This window comes from Silurus aristotelis (assembly GCF_946808225.1).
Source record: "Silurus aristotelis genome assembly, chromosome: 16".
Taxonomy (NCBI): Eukaryota; Metazoa; Chordata; class Actinopteri; order Siluriformes; family Siluridae; genus Silurus; species Silurus aristotelis.
The window spans coordinates 9,934,026-9,961,884 of NC_139589.1; the positions used below are offsets into that span (position 1 = coordinate 9,934,026).

The window sequence follows — 27,859 nt, forward strand, 5'->3', positions numbered from 1 at the left end:
ACCCAATAACTTGTTCAACACTTTCAATACCCACTCTATTAAAGCATGTTTGCTTATACTGAATAGATTTCCTCCTAAAGTTAAAATCAATAGTCATCTGCTTGGTTTTAAGAACATAATGTTTTGAAAAATCATTTTGACACCAAATGGTAAAATCATCAACCACAGGACCTCCTACTATAGAATCAGCAGCAAATTTTTGTAAAAATATGCCTATTTCTAAAACTACTCCTAAAATCATTGGTGTACAAAATAAATGATAAAGAACAGAGGACACAACCTTGAGGTGACCCAGTAGACGTAGATTAAAATTCACCCTTTAGTTCACAGAGCAAAGGCAGTAGGATGAAAGGTATCAAAATAGTTTAGTAAAAGCTCACCAGCACATTGGTGAATGTCAGGCCATGTTTCCAGACAGTGTCAAAAGATTTTGTAAAAAAAAATAGTGGACCAAAAATGGAGCCTTATAAACAACCCTTGCTTTTAGGCTACAGGCTACACCTACTATAACCATGAGGTTATTGTTGGATTTGCAGGATTTCGTTTGAAGTTTGGAGACGTTTCGGCGAAGTGCCTGACTTTACCAACACTTTTGTGGGTGAATAAGCACATCTCTACAGCAAAACACCAAAACCTAGTGAAATTCTTTCCCCAGAAAATTGGATGTTAATTATAACAGCAAATGGTGCTAAATGTAATGGGAGGTTAAAAAACACATGAAAATCCTATGATCAGGTGTCCACAAAACATTTGTCCTTATGGTGTGTTATTTAAAATATACATGTACATATACAAATATACATAAAATGTGTTGTACACTGATACAAATACAACTGTTAAAAGAAAGCTTGCTAAAAGGGCTTACATTGCTTCTGATTAAGACTAGCCAGAGCAGGAGGCTTTTACTCTTTATTGATTTTCTGAGAGCCCTTTTGGAGCATTTAACAGATACAGATAGAGATAAGAAAATACTAAAACTCCTTCTGTATACCGATACTCCTGAAAATGTTGAATTGTCATTGTGACTTACTGCTACACGTTCTATGTGTATGTTCTGTAATTTTACCAGCAGCATCATATCTTCTCCTAACGCACATCAGCTGCACTGAGGTCTTTAGGGCTTAGTCACATTCCTAGGGATAAAAGCCTGCTGCTAATTATTCGAACCTCTAATTTACATTTCAGTTTAGTCGTTTCCCTATTCAGTAATGTGCTCTCATTCATCTTTGTGTTTTAGAACGTTTCCAGAGCAACCATCTGTCTCATAGGAAAACAATGATAGTGTGAAATTTGTGTATAAATGGTGCAAAAATAAACGATATGTCCATTCACAAAGGAATTTTCAGACATAGGGTCAGAAATATGTCAGCCTTATAGTATTCCTAATAAGAAGATTATCTTGAGGCCTAGTAATGCCAAGATTAGGCATTGTGCTTTATATTAATACGATTGAGCAGAATGGGGCATGGTGGTTGTTAAGGTAAAAAGACAGATTTTTGTGATGCTACAGTGGATATATTGTACATCCCCAATTCCAGAAAAGTTGGGTATTTGTGCAAAATGTAAATAAAACCAGAATGCAATGATAATTTTGCAAAACTCATAAATCCACATTCTGCTCTCAATAAAACAAAAAACATATAAAATGTTTGAACCAAGATTATATACCATTTTAAGCAAAAAAATTATATCTATTTATTAATTTTTTTTTTTTTTTTTTTTTTTTCACCATTTTTGGAATTGGGGTTGTGAAAAGTTTATACACTCCTGATGTTAGCTTTGGTGATAAAACTAAGATAAATCACATTTGGTCTTTTTTCACTTCGTCATAACAACCAACAAAATTCAAGTAAAATCTTCACCGACCAAGCATAACATTATGACATTATAACATTATGATCAGTGAAGTGAATAACACTGATTATCTCTTCATCATGGCTCCTGTTCGTGGGTGGGATACTGTGAATTAGGCAGTAAGTAAACATTTTGTCCTCAAAGTTGATGTGTTAGAAGCAGGAAAAATAAGGCAAGCGAAAGGATTGGAGTGAGTTTGACAAGGGCAAAATTGTGATGGCTAGACGACTGGGTAAGAGCATCTTCAAAACTGCAGCTCTTGTGGGGGTTTCCCAGCCTGCAGTGGTCAGTATCTATCAAAAGTGGACCAAGGCTCACGGATGCACGTGGGGAGCGAAGGCTGGCCCGTGTGGTCTGATTTAACAGACTACTGTAGCTCACATTGCTGAAGAAGTTAATGCTGTAATACTTGACGGGTCAGGACTGTTTTGGAAGCAAAAGGGGGACCAACACAATATTAGGCAGGTGGTCTAAATGTTATGCCTGATTGGTGGCCATAAAGTTATGCCTGATTGGTGAAAATATACATAAATTTTCTTTCAGCTTCTACCGTTAGGGGTCGCCACAGCAGATCCTCTGTATGTTTACTTTGGCACGTTTTTACGCTGGATGCCCTTCCTAACGCAGCCCTCCCCATTTATCCGGGCTTGGGACCGGCAATAAGAGTGGATGGGGTTGGTTCCCTGACCGAGGATCGAACTCGGGCCGCATCAGTGAGAGCGCATCCTAACCACTAGACCACCAGGGAACCTGGTAAAAATATACATGATTTAAGCAAAAAAAAAAAACTGGTTGTATAAGTATGCACACCCCTTACCTAATAGCAATAAAGCATCTTTTGCTTGTAATACAGATTCTACCATTGATGATATTCCACAGTTATGTTATGATTTATATATAGGCTCTGTCTGGGCCAGTTCAAAACATTCATCTAAACCTTTAAAACTTTGTTGACTTGTATTTGTGAATTGGGTCATTATTGTGCTGAATATACAAATAAAAAAATATCTAAATATAAATATATTCCTCCCTGATCTAATTCTGTAAAGAATATTCACTGAATCTTTGCTTTTCACTGATCTTCTACTGCTTTGTGCCTAAATGCTAGACCAAGCCACTATACATTACATGTGGATATACTTATACTCAGATGTGGTGTTTTCAGCCTTCACATGTTCTCCCAAACACATTGCCCCATTGGCCACCCTTCACCAGCTTCCTGTAGCTGCCTGGTTCAGATCTAAAACACAGTTGCTTGCCTACAAATCCAAAAATGGGCCAGCACCCTTCTACCTCACAGCACTTATCTCATTCTGCACTGCACTATGCTCCTTCTGATCCTGAAACACTCAGTTGCTTAGTTGGTTCTAAAATCTCTCAGGGCACAATAAAGGCATACATAAAGACTCTTTCTGGCACCTTGGTGAAACAAACTTCCACTTGAAGTCTGAACAGCTGAGTCACTAGCTGTCTGCAAATGACGTCTAAAGACCTATTTCTTCCAGAAGTACTTAAAATGAGCTTTTCCGCCTATATTCTCTCCCAACTAAGATGTTAGACTAATATTTTTCCCCTTCATGTTGCCACACAGTTGGAAGCAAACAATGCATTAAATGTCCTTTTATGCTCTATCATCAAAATTTCCCTATCACCAGAACTAAAAGGACCCAAAATAACGAAGTAATACTGAAAAAAAGCATTTCATTATGTGATGTTTATGTGGAAAAACAACATTAGTAGTAAGATAACCTTCGCTTATGTTGAGTTTTACAGAATCATCCATCAAACAGTCATTTTATCTTACAGTGATCCCCAAAATTTGCGCATTTTACGTTCTAAACCCTCAGTGAGTTCAGAAAATCTGAAAATTGGACGGAACCCCGCAGCCATTATGTCAATTAATTTTTTTTTTGTTAGTGAAAACATAGCTTAAAATGTTATTCCTAACGTTCCTGAACATTCGGTCCCGCTGCGGATTTCCATGAATTTTAAGATAATCCGCAACTTGCTGTTAGTTAGGTTCCAAATGAGATCCCGCTAATTTTCCGAGCCACGAGTTCCAAACCGCGAATTATCTGGGGTTGACTGTAATCCTTTTCAATACATATTCTTAAAATGATAATGAACAGCTTTTGAATATTAAAATCAACATTTTACATATAATTGTCCCATCTCAGCTGCATTTCCACCTCACTCACATATTACCCTATGTAGTCTCCAGGTCTATGATCACCCTAACAGGATTACATTTGTACAGTATGAAGAAAATAATTCAGGCTCCTTTTTCATATATGTATTATTTACAGCTTTAGAGAACTACATGAGTTACTATATATGCACAATGCATTAAATAAATGATAACTGACCCAAAAGTAGTCCTATGTATTTTTTGTATGAGACACTGACAGTCAACTCTATATCCCATAAAAGATACACTACATTAGACAGTATTTACAAGTATGTGGACACCTGACCATTACATTCATATCATCTTAGACCTGGGCCTTTGCTCAATCAGCCACAGCAACAGTCTAGTTGGCTACTAATTAAGGCTGAAGTTCATTAAAGTTTATTTAGTGTTTCAATATGTTGTTCTTTACTTTAGTGTACTTCTACACAAACCTTGATAACCAAGGTCTTCACTGGCCTTGCTTTGTTCAAGGGAACCCTGTTTGCTGGAAAAGAGTTGGGCCTCTTAGTTCCTTAATGCTACAGCACACACACTTGTTTTTTTAACCATTGTGTTCTTCCACGTTTTTGGAAACTGTTTAGGGAAAATTCAATAATTGGCATGATAGGCAGGTGTCTGAATACTTTTGGAATAAAGTTTGTGTTCAATTGTGTAGTTTCACACTTAATTAAACAGTTTTAGGTCCAGCCTTTTTCCTAACAAGCTGTAGTTACAGTGATGTGCTTTAAAACAAAGGTCATTGATCTTGAGCTGAAAAACCAAGGTATTCTTGGAGTTGTAAATATACTGCTAGAAAAAACAGAAGTTTTGCAACCTCTTGTCCTGGAGCATCCCCATAGTATGGAAGCAAGATTCTACTTATAGCAAAAGATATTACTTTATCGAGCATATTTTATGGAAGATCTTTGAAGTAGGTTAGGGGTTAGATGGTGAAATTCACTGCCTGGCTTATGTTTTGTAACAGTCATTTTGTAACCAAAGAACTGACACATATAAGCAGATTTACTAAAATAAAGCTCCAGAGTTCCTGAGTTTAATCAAATGATTTCCCATGCTTCTCTAGGATTGTCCTAGAACATGTTTCCCACACATTGTTAAAAAAACCTGGAAAACCAAGCAATGACCTGGAAAAGTGATCTAACACAATACGTGCTCTAAATATAACACAGTGACGCTGAGTAAAACACCAATAGTAGTTCCAGCCCTATACAAATTACAAGTTTATCTTATTAATGCAATCATCCAGTAACTTCATTTGATGTCAGGTCACATTACATTATCCAAATGCAGATTATTATCTTATGACAGTATGCATTATTCCTTAATGAAGTTTCATTATTATGTCACCAGTAGAGTCCTAAATTTACTCTACATATATTTATTTTGTTATTATTTTTTCACCAGACCCCCTAGATAATATCTCATCAGTAAAGGATCCCTGACTGAAAAGCATAGACTATTATCAAATTGATCATATGTTGTAATTATATTAATCAAAATGTAGTTGAATCAGTCAGGAGTCTTCAGAGAATTGGATATCATAAGGTGTGGGACATTGTAATATACGCTTCTATAATGATAAAAGTCTGGAAAAGTCCTAGGAAATAGATTTTTCCGAAAAAAGTGGGAACCTGTAAATGTGTTTTATAACCCTTCAAGTTACAGGCTTTCCTGCTTTTATAGTGTCTCAGACAGTGTCTCAGAAAATGTGGCAGCTGGGCTAACATTCATTATTATCTTACAGCTTGTACATCTTTTATGCCAGTCTTTTTCCTGTTTTTTTTTTTTTTTTTTGCCAAAGAAAGTACAGTATGTGCTCTGTCTGTGTAGAAGGTTTAAATGGATTTGCAGAATGTTGTACAAGTACTTTCTAGAACTGGGTTTAAGAAATTTCAGAATCTAATAAAAAATATTGATTGAAAAGTTGAGACTTCAATCCTTAGCACCTCCAATCTGCCAATGCAAAGCCTTTATCATGACTTGGCTTGAGGAGCACTGCAATAAGGCTGATTGTAACTTCTTCCAACCTGGAATTTGCAAGAAAACTCATTTAATTGTTCTGAACACATGGACAGGATTAATGTTAATAAACCCAAACAAAGTTCCACTATCCAGGACTGATATACCTTTTTGTGAGTTTAAAGATATGGAATTTCCCCTCACTACATTTACTGATTCATATTATATTATGAGCATATACTATACCCATCTAACCTGATATGCCATGCCACAGAATAATTCGCTAAAATATACATAAGCATTTAGATAAGTGGTACATGCTGTATTATGAGAACCCTTTTATCACATATCAAGCTAAGCCTCTCTGAACATGGTGTCCCATAAATGATCTACAAGCTTCTACGGTTTTGGCCAAATAAAAAAACCAATTCCAACACTTACAAAATGCACTGTACAGACAAATGTTTGTAGACAACTGGACATAAAATTAATGTGTAGTCTCCATATGCTGTTATAATAACCTCCACTCTTCTGGGAAGATTTTACACTACATTCTGGCTGTGGAAATTTGTGCTCATTTAGCCACAAGGCTATAAGTAAAATGAGTGTCTAATTTAGTGTTAAGAGGCCTGGGGTGCAGTCAGCGTTCAAAGTCATCTCAAAGGTGTACAATGGGATTAACGCCACTTAGAATCTTCCACAACAAGCCATGTAAAGCATATCTTCATAGAGCTGGCTTTCTGCACAGTGGCATTGTCATGCTGGGACAGGTTTGGGTCTCATCGTTCTAGTGAATGTAATGCTACCACATCCAAAGACATCCTATACAATTGTGTGCCTCCAACTTTGTGGTAACAGTTTGGGGAACCATATATAGCCTTAGAAGTCAGGTGTCCCAATACTTTTTTCCTTCTTACTTTTACTAACAAATAATAAATAAATAAATAAATAAATAAATAAATAAATAAATAAATAACCAATGATTTACTGATAAAACCCAAAAAGGTTGAAGACTCTATTAAGGCTTTTTTTTTTATTTTTTATCAGCAATTCATTGATTAGTTATTTAGTTATCATTGGTTAGTAAATTTGTAAGAATAAAACAAATGCAGTCATGAGGGCTCCTGTGCCAGCTTTGGCGTCTTTAATTTTTGCTGCAGTGAGCTGTTTGGGGAAAAAGGTAAAAAGTGGGAAATTCACTTATATGGATTTTTGTATTCAAAGCAAAAAACATGATGATTAAAAAGCTGAATAAAACATTCAGTACATTTCTGTGTCCATAACTGTTTGAATCAAAGAACATCTTTGATTCTTGCTTCTGTAAAAAGCTGTTTACGAGTTTACTCACAAGTCATAGACATTTCTTTATCTTTAATAGATTTAACTCTTGCAAATTTCCGGAATAATTATTTGGTGTTAAACCCATTAAGTGTATACTGAGATAAAATTCATCCTTTATCCTGTCAATCTTTATTCCCTTTTGCAAGCTGTTCTATTAAAATTATTAATATATATTTAAGTCTGTTCTGAGGTGTGCCTGGTTTGCCTTGCATTCAATAGGATGAGATATAGATTCCTCGATTTGCTCTATAATAAAATTTCATGTACAATGTGATTCGATCACAATGAGCATCCCTTATAAATTCTCAGTGGAACAGAGAAGAGCTATTCAAAATATAGACATCTTTTAGACCATACAAAAATATTTTTCACCTGTTTTAAACATTTTTTAGTTTAAAGTTCACTCTTAATTTTACTTCATTTTCATGTTTCATCACGGTTTTATTATTATTAGTATTATTTGTTTATTTTAAAATGTTTTCTTTTAATGTGTTTTTAATTATATTTGTTCCACAGCCTTGGTTTTTTTTTTTTATTCTGATTGGTCAAAAGGCGTTGATTAAATAAAAATGATTCATACTGTAATAATGTCCCATTTGTACAGCTGGGGGGCCCCGGGGGGGGGGGGGGGGGGTTACAGTATATATAGAGATGCATGACTGGTGAGATATTCCTCACACATCATATTCCTCACAACATGTAATTGCAAATGGAAAAAAGTATGATGGGTCATTCTTGAATAAAATAAATGTCTTGACAAGTTATAAGAAGAACACTTCAGGACATTATAAAATATTTATTGTAGTGAGAAGTTATTAAACGCACCCATCTACTGTTTAGTAATTATTTCCATATATTTTGCCCTGCTGTGTAATTAAATATTAAAATAATAATAAAAAAAATATTCATTATTCATTATAAAATGGCTATTTTAAAATGCCTTGCATCTGCAGATAGTCTTGGCATTAAACTTGCACAAACACACAATAATGTACAGTATTATAACAAAAATGAATATGAATTAGTATAAACATAACCCTGAGTTTCTGTTATTAAAAGGAATCAGCAGCTTTTGTGGTGTAAGATTTAGAGGGTGGCCCTCACTTTTCAATTTCCCGCTGATCTGACCACATTTTGTAGGTGCAATCAATCAAATCAGTATAAATACGTTAAACTAATTTGAAGGGTCTGTAATTGAGGCCTGTCACTGTAGAGAAAATAAAATAGCAGTAAGAGGCTTTTAATTAAGCCTGTGTAAAGCATGTGGTGCTCTAGGCAGCTTAAACCCTGCTGCAATAAGTTTACTTACCTTTCCAACTGGCAAATTCACTCTTCTATTTGTCTCCTTTTCACTCCATTGTGTCCTATCACTCATGAAACACTCGAGCAAAGTCCACAGGTGCCTGCGTGTGATGAACTCAAAGTCAGCAGCAGCTTTGAGCAGCTATTCTCTCATCTGTCAAACCTCTTTCTTATCCTTATACATATCACACAGGTACATCATTCCAATTAAAGTCTTTCTTTGTTCTTCTACTTTTCTTCTCTTGAGTTTTATATGAGGAGCTGAACTTGCTACCTGTTGCTGAGAGATGCTGGATCCGGCAGCAGCAGTAGAGCAATGATACGCTCAGCAGGTCACTCAGCCCCACTCCTGATCCTGATTAAAGAAGGGAGGGCTTAAAGTGCACGTGGAGCCGCGAGATTGAACAGCTGATGCAAAGGTCTACTGGGCACCACACCACATTGTTATGGTCACGTCTCTCCAGCTGCTTCCTCTCTCGCTCTTTGATTGTATATGAGAAAAGGTCAGTGTTTTTCCATCTAACAATGGAAGCAGGGTGTGACTGATATTACCAATGAATAGTTTGTTTAGGGAAATGACATGAGCCACATCACACACAACATAGTGTTACAGAAAGAATTATTAAGAAATGATTAATCAGACACCATGTAAAAGGCTTTGCTAAAATATTTTATTCTGATTGGGCAGCTATTGATTCTATAGTTTCTATAGTTACAATTCACAGAGGGTCTTGTAAAAAGAAGGAAAAAGAGGAAGTAGTCTCCAGTGTTTAATGAGTATGTTTATCATTTGTCAGTATCAAGCTCTGATTGTCTTATTAGATTTTTTAAAGAGAGAAAAGAGATTGCTGAGGAAATAAACTGCTATTTATAGCTGCTATAACATATTTGATAACAGGAATGTTTCACCTTTAAACATAACTATGAAGGGATAAAAGTTGATTCGCCATGCTTTTAGATAATCAGTTGCTTAATATTGGCAAGATGCTCCAGTGTATATAAGAGAAATAATAATACACTTTTAAAAAGGCTGTTTTTGATTAAGTTTAATAAAATTTAATGTTTTTTTTTTTTTTTTACAATTAAAAATTAAGATTAATATAATTACAATTTGGGTCTGGCTGCATCAAAACACTCTCTTGTTAATTATAAAAGCATGCACCGCTCTTGGGCCCTTGAGCAAGGCCCTTAACCCTCTATGCTCCGGGGGTCCCTTACGAGGGAAATATCAAGGTCCGTGACGTCGGAGTGACGTGGGGCTGCCTTCCCGTGGGCTCACCACCTGCAGGAGGAACCGTAAGGGACGGTGCTGTGAGGATTGGGCAGCAGTCGAAGGCGGGGGCCTGCTTAGACTGCTGCCCCCGCGACCCGAATTAAGCGGGAGAAAATGAATGAATGAATGCCCCAAGTGGTTTTTTTTTTATTATTATTTTAGATTTTCCAATGCCCTCACATTATTTGCACCGTGGTAAATATGTGTAAAGAAGGCAGTCACATGTTTTCTTTTGCTATTTGTTGATATTTCCTGAAGTCTATGATGCTATTTAGCATTACCAAAATGTTCAGGTCCTCTGGCACCAAAACAACCCCAAAACATTAAAGAGCCACCATCATATTAAACCATGGCCATGAGGTACTTTTTCATATGGCTGCCTCTCTGTGTGCATCAAAATCATCTCGTGTGTTTATTGCCAGAATAACTCCAGTTTGGGGATCCCATTTGAAGATTCTAGTAGATTCTCCTTCCTTACTATTCAACTTCTCATACAGCTCCTCATATGCCTTTTCCTTGGCTTTCGCCACATCCCTCTTTACCTGCTGCCACATCTCCTTGTACTCCTGCCTACTTTTCTCATTCCTCTGACGATCCCAATTTTGTTTCGCCAACCTCTTTCTCCTTATGTTTTCCTGCACTTCCTCATTCCACCACCACGTCTCTTTATCTTCCTTTCTATTTCCAGATGTCACACTAAGTACCTTTCTAGCGGTCTCCCTTATTACTTCTGCAGTAGTTACCCAATCATCCAACACCTCTTCACCACAACCGAGCACCTGTCTGACCTCTTCCCTGAACCTCACACTACACTCTTCCTCCTTCAGTTTCCACCATCTTATTCTTCTTTCAGTCCTCACTCCCCTCCTCTTCTTCTTCACCTCCAAAACTATTCTACAGATCACCATCCGATGCTGTCTAGCAACACTGTCCCCCGCCAACACCTTACAGTCTCCAATCTCCTTCAGGTTGCATCTCCTGCATAAAACATAGTCCACCTGTGTGCACCTTCCTCCACTCTTATATGTCACCATATGCTCCTCCTTCTTCTTAAAATAAGTGTTCATCACTGCCATTTCCATTCTTTTAACAAAATCTACCACCATCTTCACCTCTCCTTAAGACCATACCTACCCATCAACTCCTCATTACCTCTGTTCCTTTCACCAACATTTAGGTCTGCCCCAAACACCATTCATTCATTCCTAGGTACACCTTCTACCACTTCATCTAACTCACCCAAAATTTGTTTTCCTTCTCCTCCATCTCACAACCCACTTGTGGAGCATAGGCACTGATGACATTTATCATCACGCCTTCAACTTCAAGCTTCAAGTTCATCACTCTTTCAGAAACTCTCTTCACCTCCACTACACTTATACTGTACTCTTCCTTCAGAATCACCCCTACACCATTTCTCTTTCCATCCACACCATGATAGAACAGTTTAAACCCACTTCATATGTTCCCGGCTTTACTCCCTTTCCACTTGGTCTCCTGAACACATAACATATCTACCTTTCTCCTCTTCATCATATCAGCTACCTCTTTCCCTTTACCAGTCATAGTACCAACATTCAAAGTGCCCACCCCAACCTCCACTCTCCTCCACTTATTCTTTCCCTGCCGTCTCTGTAGATGTCTACCTCCTCTCCTTCTCCTCCTTCGGCCAACAGTAGCCCAATTTCCACCGGTACCCTGTTGGCTAACGATACCTGTTTAATTAGAAGCATATATACTATGTTTACAAATGTATTTGAACATCTGACTTTTCCAGCCATCTGTGGTTCTTCCCCAAACTGTAAGCACAAAGTTGGAGGCACACAATTGTGTATGATGCCTTTGGATGGGGTAGAATTTAATTTTGCCTTCACATGAACTAGAAGAACTTAACTTGTTTCTGCATGACTATGCCACGGTGCACAATGCCAGCTTCATAAAGATATGGTTTACATGGTTTGCAGTGGAAGATCTCGATTGGCCTGCTATAAAGCTCTGACCTTGAACCTATATTTGGGATGAATTTGAATGCTGACTATATTATTCTATTATTATTCTATTACTATTATACGATTTAATATTATAAATAAAATGTATTATTATTATTATTAACTAATGTAAAACTGATGCCCTTGTAGATGAATGAGCACAAATCTCCTAAAGGTTCTTACTGTAACTATAAATTTACCAGTGACCATAAGAACAAGACAGAGGCGGGATAGAAAATAAGACAAAAAAAAGTCTTTTTTAATATTTTATTTCAAAGTCATGCCACAAGTTGACATAAATTACAAAATAGAGAAAATAAATAATTCGAGAGTAAATATAAAATAACCACAGTGTAACCCAGGGAACACACAAAAAAATAAAAGCTACAGCTTTCTCAACGCATATAAATGATAAAATGTAGACGATTGTTTTTTTTCAACAGAAAAATTCGATGGACAGATATAAAAGATTCAACAAAGGTGTATAAACTGTTGCTAAAAGAGACTTGTTATAAAGTTCTCAGCGTCTGCTACCATATATAGAGTCATCATGCAAGTTTATATCAGCGCTGCATTTTTTTACGAGTTCGACGTTGGCAGAAAAAATACAAGAGTATCACAAGCTCATTCTCCAGATGTCTGAGTTGTTACAAATTAGAATAAAGACTGAGGAAGGAGAAAAAGTCACACTTTCTACAAGCATTGTCTCGAGTATTAAGGCGATGCTGCTCCGTGAACTTCGAGAAAGCAAACATGGCACATTTCACCATTTGTGATTTTCTTTGTCTGAGAGGAGCTTCCAGTTAGTCACAGTACATGCAGTGATGAAGACTGGCGAGCTAGTGCAATCGAGACAAACTGAGAGACGGAGAACAAATAAAGTGTTGCCATTCATTATATGATATTATTATGGTTGGGAAAAACTCACGACACATGTATGGCGACCTAGTGCAAATATGAATACGAGTTCATTATGACGCAGTTTAAACACAAAAGTATGTGGTGATGAACAATCAATTTATGATGATTTTTCTGTAAAAAGTGAAAAAGGAACATTATGGAATCCCTTAAATGCTTTTTAAAAAAATGGAAGGTTTTTTAGAAGGTTTTTTCATAAAATCTCTTTTGCTGTCAGTGTTTTATCACATTGCTGTTCTAAACTGGCAGACAGTGTCTGTAAATAAAGGCAAAAACAGAACAATCTGTGCACAGAGACAAAATAGAACTGTCTCAGAATCACACAGGACTGCTCTGTGCATTTAATAGTGAGTTGAATGTGATAAAGTTAGGAACATGCTAGGAGTGACAGCAGAGGTAGCAATGTAATGAGTTTACAGCAGATTACGCAGCCAAAGGGGTTTTAGTGCAGCTGCGTCCCGTGTGTCGAGAAAAGAAGCTTGGTGTTTGTCCAGAAAGAAGGGAAATTTTGAGGGAGTCACAGCCAGACCCAAAAAGGGATAAGAACAACTGGAGTAAGGATCGTGATTGGAAAAGCATTTTAATTCGCATTTTGGAAAAAATGAAACCATAATAACCGTTACTTTTAGAAGCGAGCAGAAACACTCAATAATGGCATTCTGCCTCAATAGAAACGTAGTGAGCGCTTAAAAAGTTTCAAACTTACAAACTGCAGTTAATATCGTCATGAAATTGTATTCGGAACATCCATGAAACTGGATGTCCAGCAGGCCAATTTAGCAAAATGTATCAGCTACTGACGCATACATACACTCATGCCTGTTCAAAAGCTGAGAGAACAGCTCACTGTGTCACTGTGAACTGGTGTTAAGCACATGCAGCGTAAGCTCAGACCTGCATTTGCAAAGCAGCAGCAACGGCCATATCGCCACAGCACAAAGACTACTCTGTGGGTTGTGTCTCATTTGAATGTGGAACACTGCAAAACAGTCGGCGTAAACCAAGTGTGACTGTCCACCTGACTACGGACATACAGACATGCACAATTCAATTTACATAATGGTAATAAATGTACATTCCTAAATACTGTATAAAAATAAATAAATAAATGAATTAATAATACAGCGGATACAATAGAGTAGTAATTATAATATATTAGACAATCAATCAATCAATCAATCAATCAATGAAATAAATAAATAAATAAATAAATAAATAAATAAATAAATAAATAAATAAATAACATTCAATACATTTTACTGAAGTGGCACATTAATTACCGTCAAGGCATTTCTACAAAACAAATTCAGACTGAAAATGTAAAAGACAATAAAAAAAGAATGTTTTTAAATGTTCCTGCTGAATAAATACAACGTGAGCATGAAGGCATGGATGATGGATATGCGATCATCATCATTCTCTGGACTGTAAGACATGCTTTGCACAGCATTTATATCTGCACATTTATACGTTAGCCATTTATTGGAACCAGATAATTTTTTTTATGTTGAAATTACCATTAACTTCTAATTGCCGCTACAGACCTACTTTTAAAGTGCTGGACATAAATTCAAGTGTAAATTGTACCTCTGCAATTCATGTGATCAGTTGCCAGTAATACAACATGCATGTTATATTTAACCAACATTCAACAAAAAACTCTCTGGGAATGCTTCTCACTCCAGTTACCATGAGAACCATAGCTTGAAACTAAGTAAAAGCTATTTAAAGTAATGTACCAGCTATAGTTCTTGCATTGGACAAATACCAATAAAATAAAATTCTCAACTTTACCATTCTTTACAAAACTCCTTTCCAGCTTGATGTTTTCTCACAGATTTGGTCTGATTTGAACATTTTCAATTGCTTGTAATGTTTCACAAGCATGAACGCTAACGGCTTAAAGGCTAGTCACTTATTTTCGGTTATGATTAAATTGATGATAAACAGATGAAATTAAGAACTAGCAAACTAATAAATGTATATTGATGAAAATATATACAAAAAGTTTCAAATTAAAATAAACATTTGAATACTTTATAGTTTTTTGTGGTTTAATACCAAATGGGTGTCCTTGTTGTCATAGTAATCTTAATTTTTAACAATAGATTTAATAATACAACCAATGGAATATGTTCTGGAAAACTGCACTGGTTTAAAACAGCGTAAAAAATCTAAACTATAAAAAAATATGATGATCGAATGTCACTTTACAAATATTTCAAAGCAACATTAGTTGTTATTCAGGGTTTTATAAAGGTTTTACAAGGGAATGAGTTAAGACATACCTGGCAACCCTGATGCTAGCACTTTAACATCATTGTTACAAGAGCTACTATTATATAGGGGATTCTAAATAGAATGTCATATAGATGTTATTGGCCTTTTTTCTATTTAAAACTAAACGATACAACTACTGGCATTATACCTGTGAAGGACAGTGCTACATTTAGCGTTGTACAAACATAACATTAAAAGATTTTGATACTAGAGCAATTATGTATTATCAGAAAAGATTATACTATAAATTACAAATACATAGTTCTGTAACTACATATGAATAAACCTATAAACAGATATTTTCTTGAATTTAGGAAAAGATTAAGATCAGAATTGTAGCAAAGGCTTCCTTTGAAAATAAGACAAAAACTACAAAACTGTGGCAGAGGTTCTGAGGTGCCATTTTACGGTTAATAAATACCTGGTACATGAAGTTAACTTTAATACTTTTATTTTTCTTGAAGTGTAACAAAGGTGTGTCTTGTACCCCGGAGTGATTTCTAGAAAATATAGTACTCTATAATGTGTTTTCTTTTAAAATTCTCAGGCAGTGAGAATGTCCACAATTCCTTTTCTTCTAATGTGCTAATAAATACTGAATGAATGACACAACACTTTTAGTGTTTAGCAATTTTAGCACTTCATGCTTTAACTAGTGAGCTAACTGAGCCTCATCTCCCTGCACAGGGGTCTTCAGACTAAGAGCTGTACTCAGAGATGGCTATTAAAGTCTAAAAGAAATGACAGTGTTGATGTGTATTTAGATTAAGGTCAGATTTCCTGTCCTTCCCACTATATTTTACTCCTCTAAACTTGTCAGATTTGTCTTGAGGAGAAGCACCCTGTAGAGCCTTTTGGTTGCAATTACAATATGGTTTTCACCCTCATTATTCGGCAGATAAGAAAATAGCACTTAATTCAGCACATCATATTGTTATAAACTAAATCAATATAGCCACAAGGTACAAACTCGGAGTCATGTTCCGACAGAACCTCCTAGATAGTCTGTAGGAACATCTGAGATCTGAATGCTGATGTCTTTCTAAACTAAACTCTGAATACAGCCCTAAGGCAGAAGATCACTATGTCTTGTTGTCTTCATGCCCCTGTTTACAGGCCACAATGCAGCAGCAGAGTGCATGAATCAAAGGTAGCTGCAGCGCCACAGAACACACCCCATGCTGGGTAAATTCTCTGTTTGTACAATGAAGAATTAAGCAACAATCTATTTTGTGTTGTTTTTCATTAATAGCTTGCTATAATTACATATTTAGAGTTGTACTCATAAAATAAAAAAACTGAGCAACAGTACACACCGATGGATGCTGGATTAGTATTAAATTAGATGTTGCAACCAGTGTCTTAATTTACTGTGAATGGATGCGATATTGATTATTTAACCAAAATACAGAATAGAAATCTGTTATAACTCGGTTGCAAAGATTGTTCAGGATAGTGACAAGTAACAAATGATGGTAACACATTAAAGAAATGCTCAGGATAAACAGTTTTTGCAAGGTACTGAGCCATTAAAGCAGCTTCATTGAGCTGTAGATTTTACTGGAGAGATGAGAACCATTCTTTCAAAAGCTATTTCCTTGGTTGGTGTTTTGATGATAATGGTAGAGAGCTGTTTAACTCACCATTCCTAAATTGTCCACCGGTATTTGACAGGGTTATTCTTCTGTGTGTCTTGTAGTGCAGTTTCTATATACTTGCAGTGACTATATACTTTAAACCCACTAGTGGAGCCAAAACACGCCAGCAAATTTACATATATTAAATTATATTAAAATTAATTTGTTAACGGGAATGCTTAGTTTAACTGGACCACATCACAATATTCACATAATATAATACATAATACGTAATCAATCGATCTCATTGAGCTGCATTGTTTTGGGGTTGTATAAAAAAAGAAATAATAATAAAATATGAAATCTGAAATGAAGGACTTGAAATCCTGCCCCTTAAATGGAAATTCATAAATTCTATGTATTTTCAGCAGAATAGCTTGTAGTTGGTTAAAGGAAGGGGACAGCTTGTCATATCCAGGCTGCTAAAGGGCTTTAAATATTACTCACTATTCACTACTATTATTATTAAGCTAAACATCATTATGCATTATAAATTAAAATTTTTTTAGATAGCTAACGTGTTGGTGAGGTAAAGACCATTATCATTGGGAGACAACCAAAAAACAAAATAATTTCTGTTTAGTCTGTCTAGCTTTACATGCACGTGATTAACTCAAAAACTCACGCTTTTGTTCATTGTCTATAAAGAGCAGACGACATTGGCTTCTTTCACCCAGCCTGGGTCTTCAAATAATTGTGTCTGGGGCTGCAGCTAGACGCTCTAATCATATCCTACTGTTCCATTATCCAATTACTTATCTATAATACCCCAATTTTCTTGAAAAAAAAAAAGAAATTAGGACAAGACTGTGAATAAATGAAAATTTTACAATAAATGTCTTCATTCAAGTGATCTAAATATGGCAACATATATAACACATAGTTTAATAAAACTGTTCAAAAACATTTCCACCATACTAAAATGCTAGCAACACGCAAGCTGGTAATGGTAGTAATATAAATAGCTTTGTAGTAGTCCATAGTAAAAGGGCACATCAGCACTTGGAAAAGATAGTAAAGAGTCTGCGTTTCCTAGAGCATTAGTACGGCACCCCCTGGTGGAGCGGAGGAACAGTTCTAATAGGACTCGCATCATGGCACATGCTGTTTGGCAAGAGCTGAAGAGACCCAGCAGTCAGTCGCGTCATGTCACAGTCTCATTCAATGAGGTATACATCCAAAAGATGTGTATACACATATCCATCTCCTAAAGACTGCTCTCCACACTAAATCACTGCTGGAATTTATGTCGATTGACTACACATGCATGACCTTTGAAGGGTCGTATGAGGGTGGCGGGGGGGACGGGTCTATTCAGAATTAGCATACGCACACACATGCGTGCGCACACACATAAGCTGTTTAAACTGTTATATTCTTCAGGCAGTGGCGTTACTATGGAGATGGAGGCTGGGTGGGTTTTGGTCCCTAGAGGCGGCTGGTCGTGGCTGAACTCTGTGTCTCTGTGTTTCTTGGTATTGTTGCAAATAGTAACACCAAGCATGCTGCTGCACATCCAAAGAGCATCCAGTGTAAAGATTTCCAAGAATCCACGATATTCAGATGCACTCATGTCAATCTCAGAGTTAGTCATAAAGCAGGTAGGGTGGGTCATGCGTTGTCCAAGGCATCCATAAATGGTTTCTTCCAAAAATGGTCTTCAGCGAGGTGAGTTATGCAAGTTTGAACTGGTGGGAATACCATGAGGGAGCAGAAGAGTAATGGCGAGAACTGATTTTTGTTAAGGTAAGCAGGAAACGGAAACCATTGTGGCTAATCTCAAGATGAAGACTCCACAAAGGTCCCAATACCAAACTGACCTCGGCTGCTCAAGCACGACTAATGCGTAGCCCTTAGAAAAGCTATGCTAGTGCTGCAAAAATTATATGGGTAATAATGAGGTGTACCTTGATCACAGGCCATCAAAAGAGAAGGAAAAAGGAGGGAAGGGGCAGGGAGACCATGTCTATGAAGGTGTCAGATGTTAATCAACATGGTACAGGTGATCAGGCGAACAGTCAGCATGCCGGGAAGGTCGTTATCTTGGCGGCTGCCTTTGTCTCGCAGGTGGAGAATGTGCTGCTCTTGTCGATCGTTCGGCTCGCTGAAGAGCGTCACCTGACCCAGGAAGGTGTCTACAATCACATTCTTATTGTAGATCTACCATTATCATGGTCCATTCGGAAGAAGATGTTAAAGGCAAAGAGAAGAGAAGATTAAGAAATCAGAAATGAAAGCCAAGAGTTAGAGTACATATCCACTTGCAAGTGTGCCGTGCTGTGCCGAATAATTTAAATATAAAGAGCATATGGTGGTATTTGGGAGCTTGTATTTGTGGTAAAATCTCACAAACTATGCAATTATGGACCATTAAGACGCTAGAAGTAATAGTCCATTATAGTATACCCTGGTCCTGGGGTTGGTGTGTTTTCTATTCTCTTCACTTAATTTGCTAATTACATATTCATTTTGGTTTCAATTGGGTGGTGGTCTCAGGTGCCAAACACTGGGCTGAGCTGATTTGCAAGACTAAATTGTTCAATTACAGATATTCTAATTGCCTCACTGCTGTTTTATTTCCTTGTAAATAACTTATGTTCAGCTTAAGCTATTTTAGGGATTAGTAAATATTAAATAATCAAATTAGCTGTTACATTAAGGGGCTACTCTTATGCTGATAAAGTTTACCTACATAACCTAGTTGCTAACTAGCATTTTATCCTGTCAGTGGGAAGATCGATGTAGCAAATCTTACATTTATGCAAATGAATCTGCCTTTGTGATTATTCAGTCATGCAAAGGTAGATCACAATTTGGCAGGAGGATTAAGATTTTTTCCAACCAAACCTATGAGATGAGGAAAGGTGCAGCAACATAAAGCAATCAACATTTGTGAGTGGATGTGCACTGTTTGTAGTTGCTAGAAACAAGTAAAAAAAAATAAAAATAATTGAAAAAACGAGTTTAACACTTACCTCAATGTGAATGCCTTCTTTTGGCTTTTTGCGATAAAACACACCCTTGATGTCAAAGTTGGGACATCGGGTGTCCTTATGCACAGGTGATCGAACCTTCTCCCCCTCACAGGTGATAATCACGTATGGATCTGACGCTGGAACAACAAGGCTGCCAGTCACGTACCCGTTTTTACAATTTGTGCACTTTTTCATGCTTATGCATCAAAGTTATTGACCAAATCTAGAGATACGGCTGAGCGTTAATAGAACTGGGGCTAGGGACAGAGAGGTTTCTATTTTTGGCCAAAAATTATAATTTAAACCAGCAGATAAGAACATTAAGTGGAAGTCCACTTACAGTGAAGGACAAATCATAGGACACTACAGTGTTTCAATGTGAATGTGCTGAAAATCTGTCATGATTCAGAAATATGAGTCTTTCACCTATTAGAGACTGCAGTATGTTAAACAAACTGCATTAGAGCAGAATAAATCAGCTATATATATATATATAAAAGGAAGTGTGTAAAAAAAACAGCCACGTTAATACTAGTAGACTGATTCATAGTTTTAGCACCCCAGGTCTGCATGTCTATGTTTCTCCCGCAGAGCAATTTATGCTCAATGCCACCAAGATTCATTGCCTCTGCCGTTCATGTCATTTTGTTCCTTGTGGGGAATCAAGCAGGTCGGTGTGTACCTTAAAGAGCTCCCTGCTGGTTTTAAGCTCAGGAGAGGGAGAATTAGACTAGAGCTGATAAAGAAAGAACTTACAGGCCCTGGCTTTCCTAAAAACATGCCAGCTGATTTATTAACAATGTCTACCGAGTGTGTGATTTACATGAGCAAATAACATCTGTTTTGTGGGCTTGCTTAAATGGCTCTCATTCGTTGAGGGTGTAGCTACGTAAAATTAAATAAACACAAGGCATTGATGCAAAACATTTTTTAAGAAGCTATGGAACTCAACCTGAATAAGCAATACAATAAAAAAATAAAAAAACACCCAGGAAAAACAACAGCAAAGACTTAAGGTCTCTCTGTAGTAGGCAGTGCACTGCAGTAGCTGAGCTGCATTACTAGAAAATTTTTAGACATACACTCAGGAGGTGACTCTTTACTGTTTAGTCATCATTTTGCTGCTTTCGGCTCTCTTGTGAGCTTTGTATTTTATAATAGAATTTTGTGTAAATTGTAGAATCAGCGGCTCCATGAACACAACTGAATATACAGCTGACTGGCATTTAAGATATATAGACATATATATATATAGTATATAATATATAATATATAGTGTGTAAATATATATATATATATATATATATATATATATATATGTATATATATATATATATATATATAAATATATATATATATATATATATATATATATATATATATATATATATATATATATTAATACTAATATACTAAAATGGTTGCTGAAATGTGAGGGGTGTACTTACTTCTGTGAGATACTGTGTGTATGTGCACATATACAGTATATATACAGTATATATATATATATATATATAAAATGTATACAAATGTATACACACTTACGCACACAAGTACAGTACATGGAGAATCAGCTGAAGATTCTTATTGCTATTTTTACTGATCAATTAATTAGTAATAATAATCAATAGTTTCATGCTGTATGTGAAGGTTTACCTCCATTAGAGTCTTGGCCTTGCAGCCCCTCAGCGCTCAGCACATGCACCTGAGTGACCAGCTGAGGATACCCACACATCCCCGTCCAACAAGTCTGAGGAGGCTCATCTAGAGTCAACTCTCTGTTCCAAAGCAGAATATAAGGATTTGGATTTGGATTAAGATTTTATGGAAACAGTACAGGATTTATGAGTAATAAAATCAAAATTATAAAGTAATCATTAGCGGTTAGGCTTACTTGCAATCTGAAGGCACATCTGTGAAAACCCGAAGAAGGAACTCTCCTTGCTGGCCTGGTTCGAAGGTTGTGGGGATGATGACATAGCGGCCCTCTATCAGCTCTTTTTTCAGGAAGACGGAGCGAGAGTTGATGTAGATGGAACCTGCGACTTTCTGCTGGGCCGTGTGCATGCGGTACTTTCTGTTCAGTTCCACCTAGTGCAAAAAAGGATATGTATAACAGGTGAGGGTTTGTGAACAACCTGAAGCCCAATATTCTTGCGAATATTGCAAAAAATAAATCCGGAGCTAGGAAGTTCTGTTTGTGCTGAATGGAAATGTTAATGAAAGCTAAATGTGGGTAATGGTTTAAATATCGCTATTGCCATGCGCTACTTTTTTTTTCATCACAACTTCGTTTCCCATATTGTATAAATCATTACATTTCATTTACTTGAGAGCTGACTGGCCATCAGCCAGTCAATTATCCTTCCATCTAAATGATAAGAAATGCATCATGAAAGAACATAATGAAGATCATAACGAATGTAATAAGAATACAATGTATCAGTGCTTAAACTTCTATTGATGAAACTTCAACAAGCGGCTACATTTAAAAACAACTGACGCCACCTCCATTCTACTTCAAAATCTAGCTGAAATTGATTGTAATGCTGAGCTAGGTTGTGATGCATGTTGGCATGTTAGTTTCGACTATCTTTGTACCCTGTTTAAATGTCCATACCCGATGGATGTCAAAGCCGATAGCCAGGTTTTCTCCTTTGCCTTCTTTGGGAGTCGCTCTTTTCTCATTCTGCTGCAGGCAGATCAAGACCTCGTCCTCCATTTTCCTCACGTCAAACACGTACTACAGACAGGAGTAGATATTTTACAGCCACTCGCTCTCTTACAGAAATCCTAAGAGGCCATGCATTGTAATATATATATATATTTTTTGTTTTTAATAAAATAACCAGCTGTTTTGTCGTGATCACAACTTAATTTTATCGGGAACATGGACACACAAGCTGCCACAAATTGCTATGTTATTATCCATGATGCTGCGATGATGCTAGCATTAGAACATGCTTTTATGCCGAATACACAGAAAAATGATCTACTGATCACAAGGAATGTTCTAGATGCAGCATCATGAATAATATGTGTATGCGTGCCGGTGTGGGCACGTGGACGAGCACACTGCCACAAACAGTCATGGAAAATCAAGTATTGATCACGAGGAAACAATGTTTATTATGTCAAGATGACAAGTAAATTAAGTTGTGCATGTCCTTTAAGGACTTCTTAAAAACGGCATTATTAATGCACATTAATACATTTGAAAAAGGAACATAACAAAACATACACAACCGGACCTACAAAGTCTCGGATGTACCTTGGAGAAAGAGTTGTGGCTGTATTGTATTCTTTCCATTTTTAGTAATGGGTTAATGTTGCACAATGGTATATTTGAAGGTTTAGGCAATTTTATATGCAAACCCTTGACCCTGACATGTTTTAGTAACTTCTTGGTCCTAATGATGATCTAAAAATATGCTCTAACAAACTCTGGAAGCAAGTGTATCATTACAATTGGATCACATGACACTTTTATTGCACACTAATGTGAAACTACACGATAACAAATTTAGGGGTTTAACACCTATGGGTTGATATGCAATCTTATTTTTTTTTACTTTTTTTAAATCATTTTGAATGCTATATTCATTTTACCCAATTTCAGTAGTATAAGTTACTTTTGAACAGATTAATTACATCTCAGTATAGGTAAAAACTTTAGATTGACAAATTTATTGGGACACCAGACCTGTCCAGCTAAATGGAGTTGTTCCATTGTATAAAATGTTTTAGGACGCGGTAGTATTAAATTCCCTTGCACTGAACTAGGAGACCCAAACCTGTTCCAAGATGACAATGCACCTGTGCACAAACTCTTTATGAGAAATAGTTTACATAGGTTCAAATGAAAGATATTGAATGACGTGCTATAGAGTTTTGACCTCAACCTTACTGAATGTCTTCGGGATGAATTGGAACACCCCAGGCCTCCTCAACCTAAACCAGTACCTGATTATACTAACACCCTTGTGGCTGAATAAACACAAATCTGTACAACCTCACTCCAAATCTTGCGGAAAATCTTCCAAGAAGATTGAGGTTATCACAAAAGCAAATAAGGATTAAATTTGGAATGAGATGTCCAAAAAGCACATGCAAATCTGATGGTTAAGTGTCCACAAACCTTTGTCGATATAGTGTATTTATGTAAAGCAGTGTACACAGACGTTTCTTGTATCATGGTAAATAAAAATGAGCTTAGGACAGACTCACAGACCTGAGGGTTCTGCAGGAAAGTGGTTTTGTGATTGATGCAGCCTCCTGATCGGTTACGCAGGGGTTCGTCCCGGTAAATCCACAAACCTCTCATCACCTCCTCCTCCCAGGTCTTATGGATGCTCAGGTAAGACGTGTTGATTAGCCGACACAGGATGAGGTCAGTAAAGTAGTGGCAGAAATCCTCAAAGTTCATCCTGGTTGTATGATTAGAAGCAGCAGGTATTTTTTATTTTTAACCAAATGTACCAAATCAGGATTCTCATTTAGCCTGTATTCATGAGTTAGCAAACTAAATTGCTATTATTATCTCTTTGAGCTGCTTTAAACTTTTTTTAGCCAACTGATTGGGGGTCTCATGTAACTAAAAAACATTTCAAGTTTCACTAATAACCCCTGCCCCCCACCCACCCCTTAAATAAAAGCTGTCTCCATTTCTTCAGCAATTTCAAATAGATGCTGTATTTCTGTGGATTAGCAAATATTATAATCTGAGTGTGCAGATGAATACTTAAATCTTTGTAGCAACCAAATTGCACAACCAGAATTGTATTTTTCCTCTGAGCAAATATGGTGTCTGTTTACTTCCTAGTACCTGCTTCTTAAATAAAAAAATAACCGTATCAGAATGCTTAATGTTAGGTAAAATTTTATAACAAAGTAAAAACAATATGGACTACTACCTCTAGCTTTGACAATCAAATTGATTAAATGTTAGTTTTCATAGTATGTTTAATAGACATTGTTACAAAGCAGATACAATTTTGACAAAAGAATTAATGCAAGTTTTGACAAGAAAATGTCATGCAAATCGCTAATTAATTTAGGTATCAAATCAGATTTCACTTTGTAAGTTTTATTCATGTGCCTAAGATGAAAGAAAAATATATATATCTTTTACCAGAACTCTCCGTCATCCTGCACAGTAACGCCCAGTTTCTCCCTCTCACTCTTGCTCACCTTGTTCCATTCCGCCGAGCTATAACACACACCACACTCGTCATGTTCACACTGTTAGAGATTAGATCTCACACACTCAACCCCCCCATCCTTCCCACACACACACACACACACACACACACACACACACACACACACACACACACACACACACACACACACACACAACCTCCACCACACACCCCTCGAATCTGTGTCGCAATCTCAGATATTTCTAGGGCACTGTAATATTCCAGTCAAGCGCTTCTCATCAAACCCTAAATGAATATTTCATTGGTAAAAAAATATGAAGAAAGTCTGCTTTCACCTCAATAACATCGTTCTGACTGCACAGTAAATAATTCAGAGTCCCATAACCAAAGCGGAGCTGCTGCTGACCTGAGGGCTGAACACGCACGAAAGATTTTTCTCCGATTGTAATTACGTTTCCATTTTGCACCCAGGCGCAGAATGAGACATTTAGGCTGTCATAAAACAAGCAGCCTGTCATTTAAATGGGCAATGTGAATATCTAAACACCCCTTGAACTTTTCCCTTTCCCCTGAAGGTGCTCCCAATTTTAGACCTGACCGCCTACCTGCCTGCCTTGATATCTCACTTTTACACCAGCGAGCAATAAGAATAGTCACTTCGGATGTGTGTTATTTAGCCTTGAACTCATCTCTGAGGAGGGAACGAGCCTGAGACTGATGATGTAATAAAATTTGTTGCACTTGCTAACAATGCTGTCAGTGGGAAAGGAGACATTTTTTGTGCTTTAGATTAATTACAGACCACTGATCATTTAAACATTCTGGCTTCCTGTGATTTAAAAGCACTATTTTAGACTGCAGTAATGAAGTAAATGTAATTCGTTATTGTACTCGTGTAGCTTATTCTGTACTTTACTGAAGTGTTTTCAGTGGGTGAGACTTTGACTTTAACTTAATGACATTTCAAAATTAAATATATTTTTTTATGAAATCTCATCTCGTTTTTACTCAACTAGATTTTATGAAATCAGTCGTTCTTTTTAATTTACGAGCGGATAAAAATGTAACTAGTCAAAGACGGAGCAAGCCACCAATCAGGGTGAAGTGCGGGCTCTGTTTTGAACTTGTTTTGATTGCCGCTTGGTTGAGTCTACTTAACAGGAACCTACAGCATCAGTTCAACAGCAAGCAGCACATTCTGTGAGGAATAAATGAAGAAACTCTTGACTCTAACTTGCTACAACACCCGTGGCCTTATTTCAGCAATTTATTTGAAGTAGTTGAAAAGAAGGACTCGGAATAATTTTAATAAATATCAATCAGTGTCTGACTAAATTATATCATTCTATTATTAGACTGGTGTGCTAAAAGTCTTGTGACAAAAATTATAAAAGGAAAATGATAGCCATAATAAATCATAGTACTTTGAATACTTAAGTACATTTTAAGGCAAATACATTTGTACTCAAGTAAAAGATTAAAGGAAGCAGTTTAAACTCTATCCTGGAGTAATAGTTTAACTACTATATCTCTACTTTAACTTAAGTACATGATTTGTGTACTTTGTCCACCACTGCTTTGTAACAAATCACATCATGTCATGCATCTTCATTATATACTTAAGGTGCTCTAATGAAGGCTGTTAATAAGCACAAGTCCCAACTAGGGATGAAAAATTGATGCAAGCCTAGTGCTCTGCTCTCTGCCATGAGTCTTCACACATGTACACAAGTTCAGTGGATTTTAGATGAGTGTCTGCCTCCAGTGGGCACCTCAAATACTCTCTAAGTCTTGTTGACTAAAAAATTCACCTGTCGCTCCATGGCCCGCTCCACTCCTTCTCCCCCCAGGGGTTCCTCATGCGAATCATGTGCAGTTTCTCGGACTTGAAGAAGGCAAGCAAGCCGTGGCCCAGACGCACTTTGCGAACGTCGGTGACTGCGTAAGCATGACCTTTGACAAGCCCACATTCCAGCCGGGCCTCCATGTCCTCCACTGTGTTCGCCTGTGTGAAAATGGAACCCAGATTCAACACCTAATATGCCAAATGTAATGAATTCAATGATGCAGATGCTAGCAAATAATGCCAGAGGGTAGATAAAATTATTTTGTCCCATGATTAAATTTATATTCGAATTTGATTGTGTGAGGAACAGCAGTAAAAGTTGAATTTTTATTTCAAGTTTAAATGAGCAGTCTTTTTTTTTTGGGAATGTGCTTTGCATAACTGATGAGTGACTGGTGCCAATCACACAATAACAGACTAGAACACTTCCGAAAGTGGAGAAAATTAAGCTCTCAGCATATGATGTCCTGTAAACTGCCTGTGCTACCCATTATTTGACATATGAAACATTCTCAGACTGTCTGTGTGTGCAATCAAAGACAGGAGAGTGGCGTCGAGCAAAGCAATTAGGCTGTGTCTGAAACAAGCACTACCAGACACACACCTGGGGTAACATTCTTCAAATCTGTCTCCTGGACAGAAAAGGCAATAAACCAAACCCAAATCTTGAAGCTGTGTTAGAACTCAATAAACCCATAGCTCTGAGTTCATTCCTAGATCGAGTTCATTCCTAAACGCCTCTTGGTTTGCTTTCACAGCTTCCATCTGTTTCGATTTGCAAAAGGGATTCTCAAAATTTGCTAATACAAAGGCGCGTTTTCAGAGAGCCCGGGGGGATTTGTGTGCGTTTAATTTGATGCGCCAGTGTAGCCACAAAGGTCTCTGATCTCGGTGTGTATAAAAGTCATGTCGCTGTTGCTTCACTGTGAGAGAGAGAGAGAGAGGGAGAGAAAGAGAGAGTGAGAGAAAAAGCTTGTTGATAAAAAAGTCACGCAACCAATAAAAGATTGCTTCATCTCTGGGATTGGACTAATTTACAAGAAGATGAAAATCGGAGAGAAAATGGATGGTTACAAAAAGCAACGCTGTTTGTATTATAGGCAGCACCCTGAGGAAATTTATACTGCTGTTAG

The 27,859-nt window shown here is 36.9% G+C and overlaps 2 protein-coding genes across 4 annotated transcripts in view; both read right to left on the reverse strand.

The window, feature by feature from the left end:
• The window catches only part of myo7ab (myosin VIIAb), a 50,689-nt gene extending 41,594 nt beyond the window's left edge, over positions 1-9,095 (reverse strand). For both annotated transcript variants that reach the window (XM_083564808.1, XM_083564807.1), the window contains exon 1: positions 8,655-9,095. The gene's annotated coding sequence lies outside the window, so the exon portion shown is untranslated. The remainder of the gene's footprint in view (positions 1-8,654) is intronic.
• A 3,066-nt stretch (positions 9,096-12,161) lies between these two features.
• capn5b (calpain 5b) overlaps positions 12,162-27,859 on the reverse strand; it is a 53,419-nt gene continuing 37,721 nt past the window's right edge. Inside the window, exons 6-14 of one of the 2 annotated variants that reach the window (XR_014537278.1) lie at positions 26,692-26,885; positions 24,850-24,927; positions 23,950-24,145; positions 22,339-22,461; positions 21,613-21,809; positions 21,375-21,496; positions 19,719-19,855; positions 17,062-18,903; positions 12,162-16,986 (exon numbers count right to left, since the gene is read on the reverse strand). Coding sequence is in view for 1 of the 2 variants with exons in the window: in XM_083564879.1 (XP_083421005.1) it covers positions 18,721-18,903; positions 19,719-19,855; positions 21,375-21,496; positions 21,613-21,809; positions 22,339-22,461; positions 23,950-24,145; positions 24,850-24,927; positions 26,692-26,885 (1,230 nt within the window). In the remaining variant the exon portion in view is untranslated. Of the gene's footprint in view, positions 18,904-19,718; positions 19,856-21,374; positions 21,497-21,612; positions 21,810-22,338; positions 22,462-23,949; positions 24,146-24,849; positions 24,928-26,691; positions 26,886-27,859 lie in introns of both variants that reach the window. The other variant, XM_083564879.1, reaches the window with a different exon arrangement.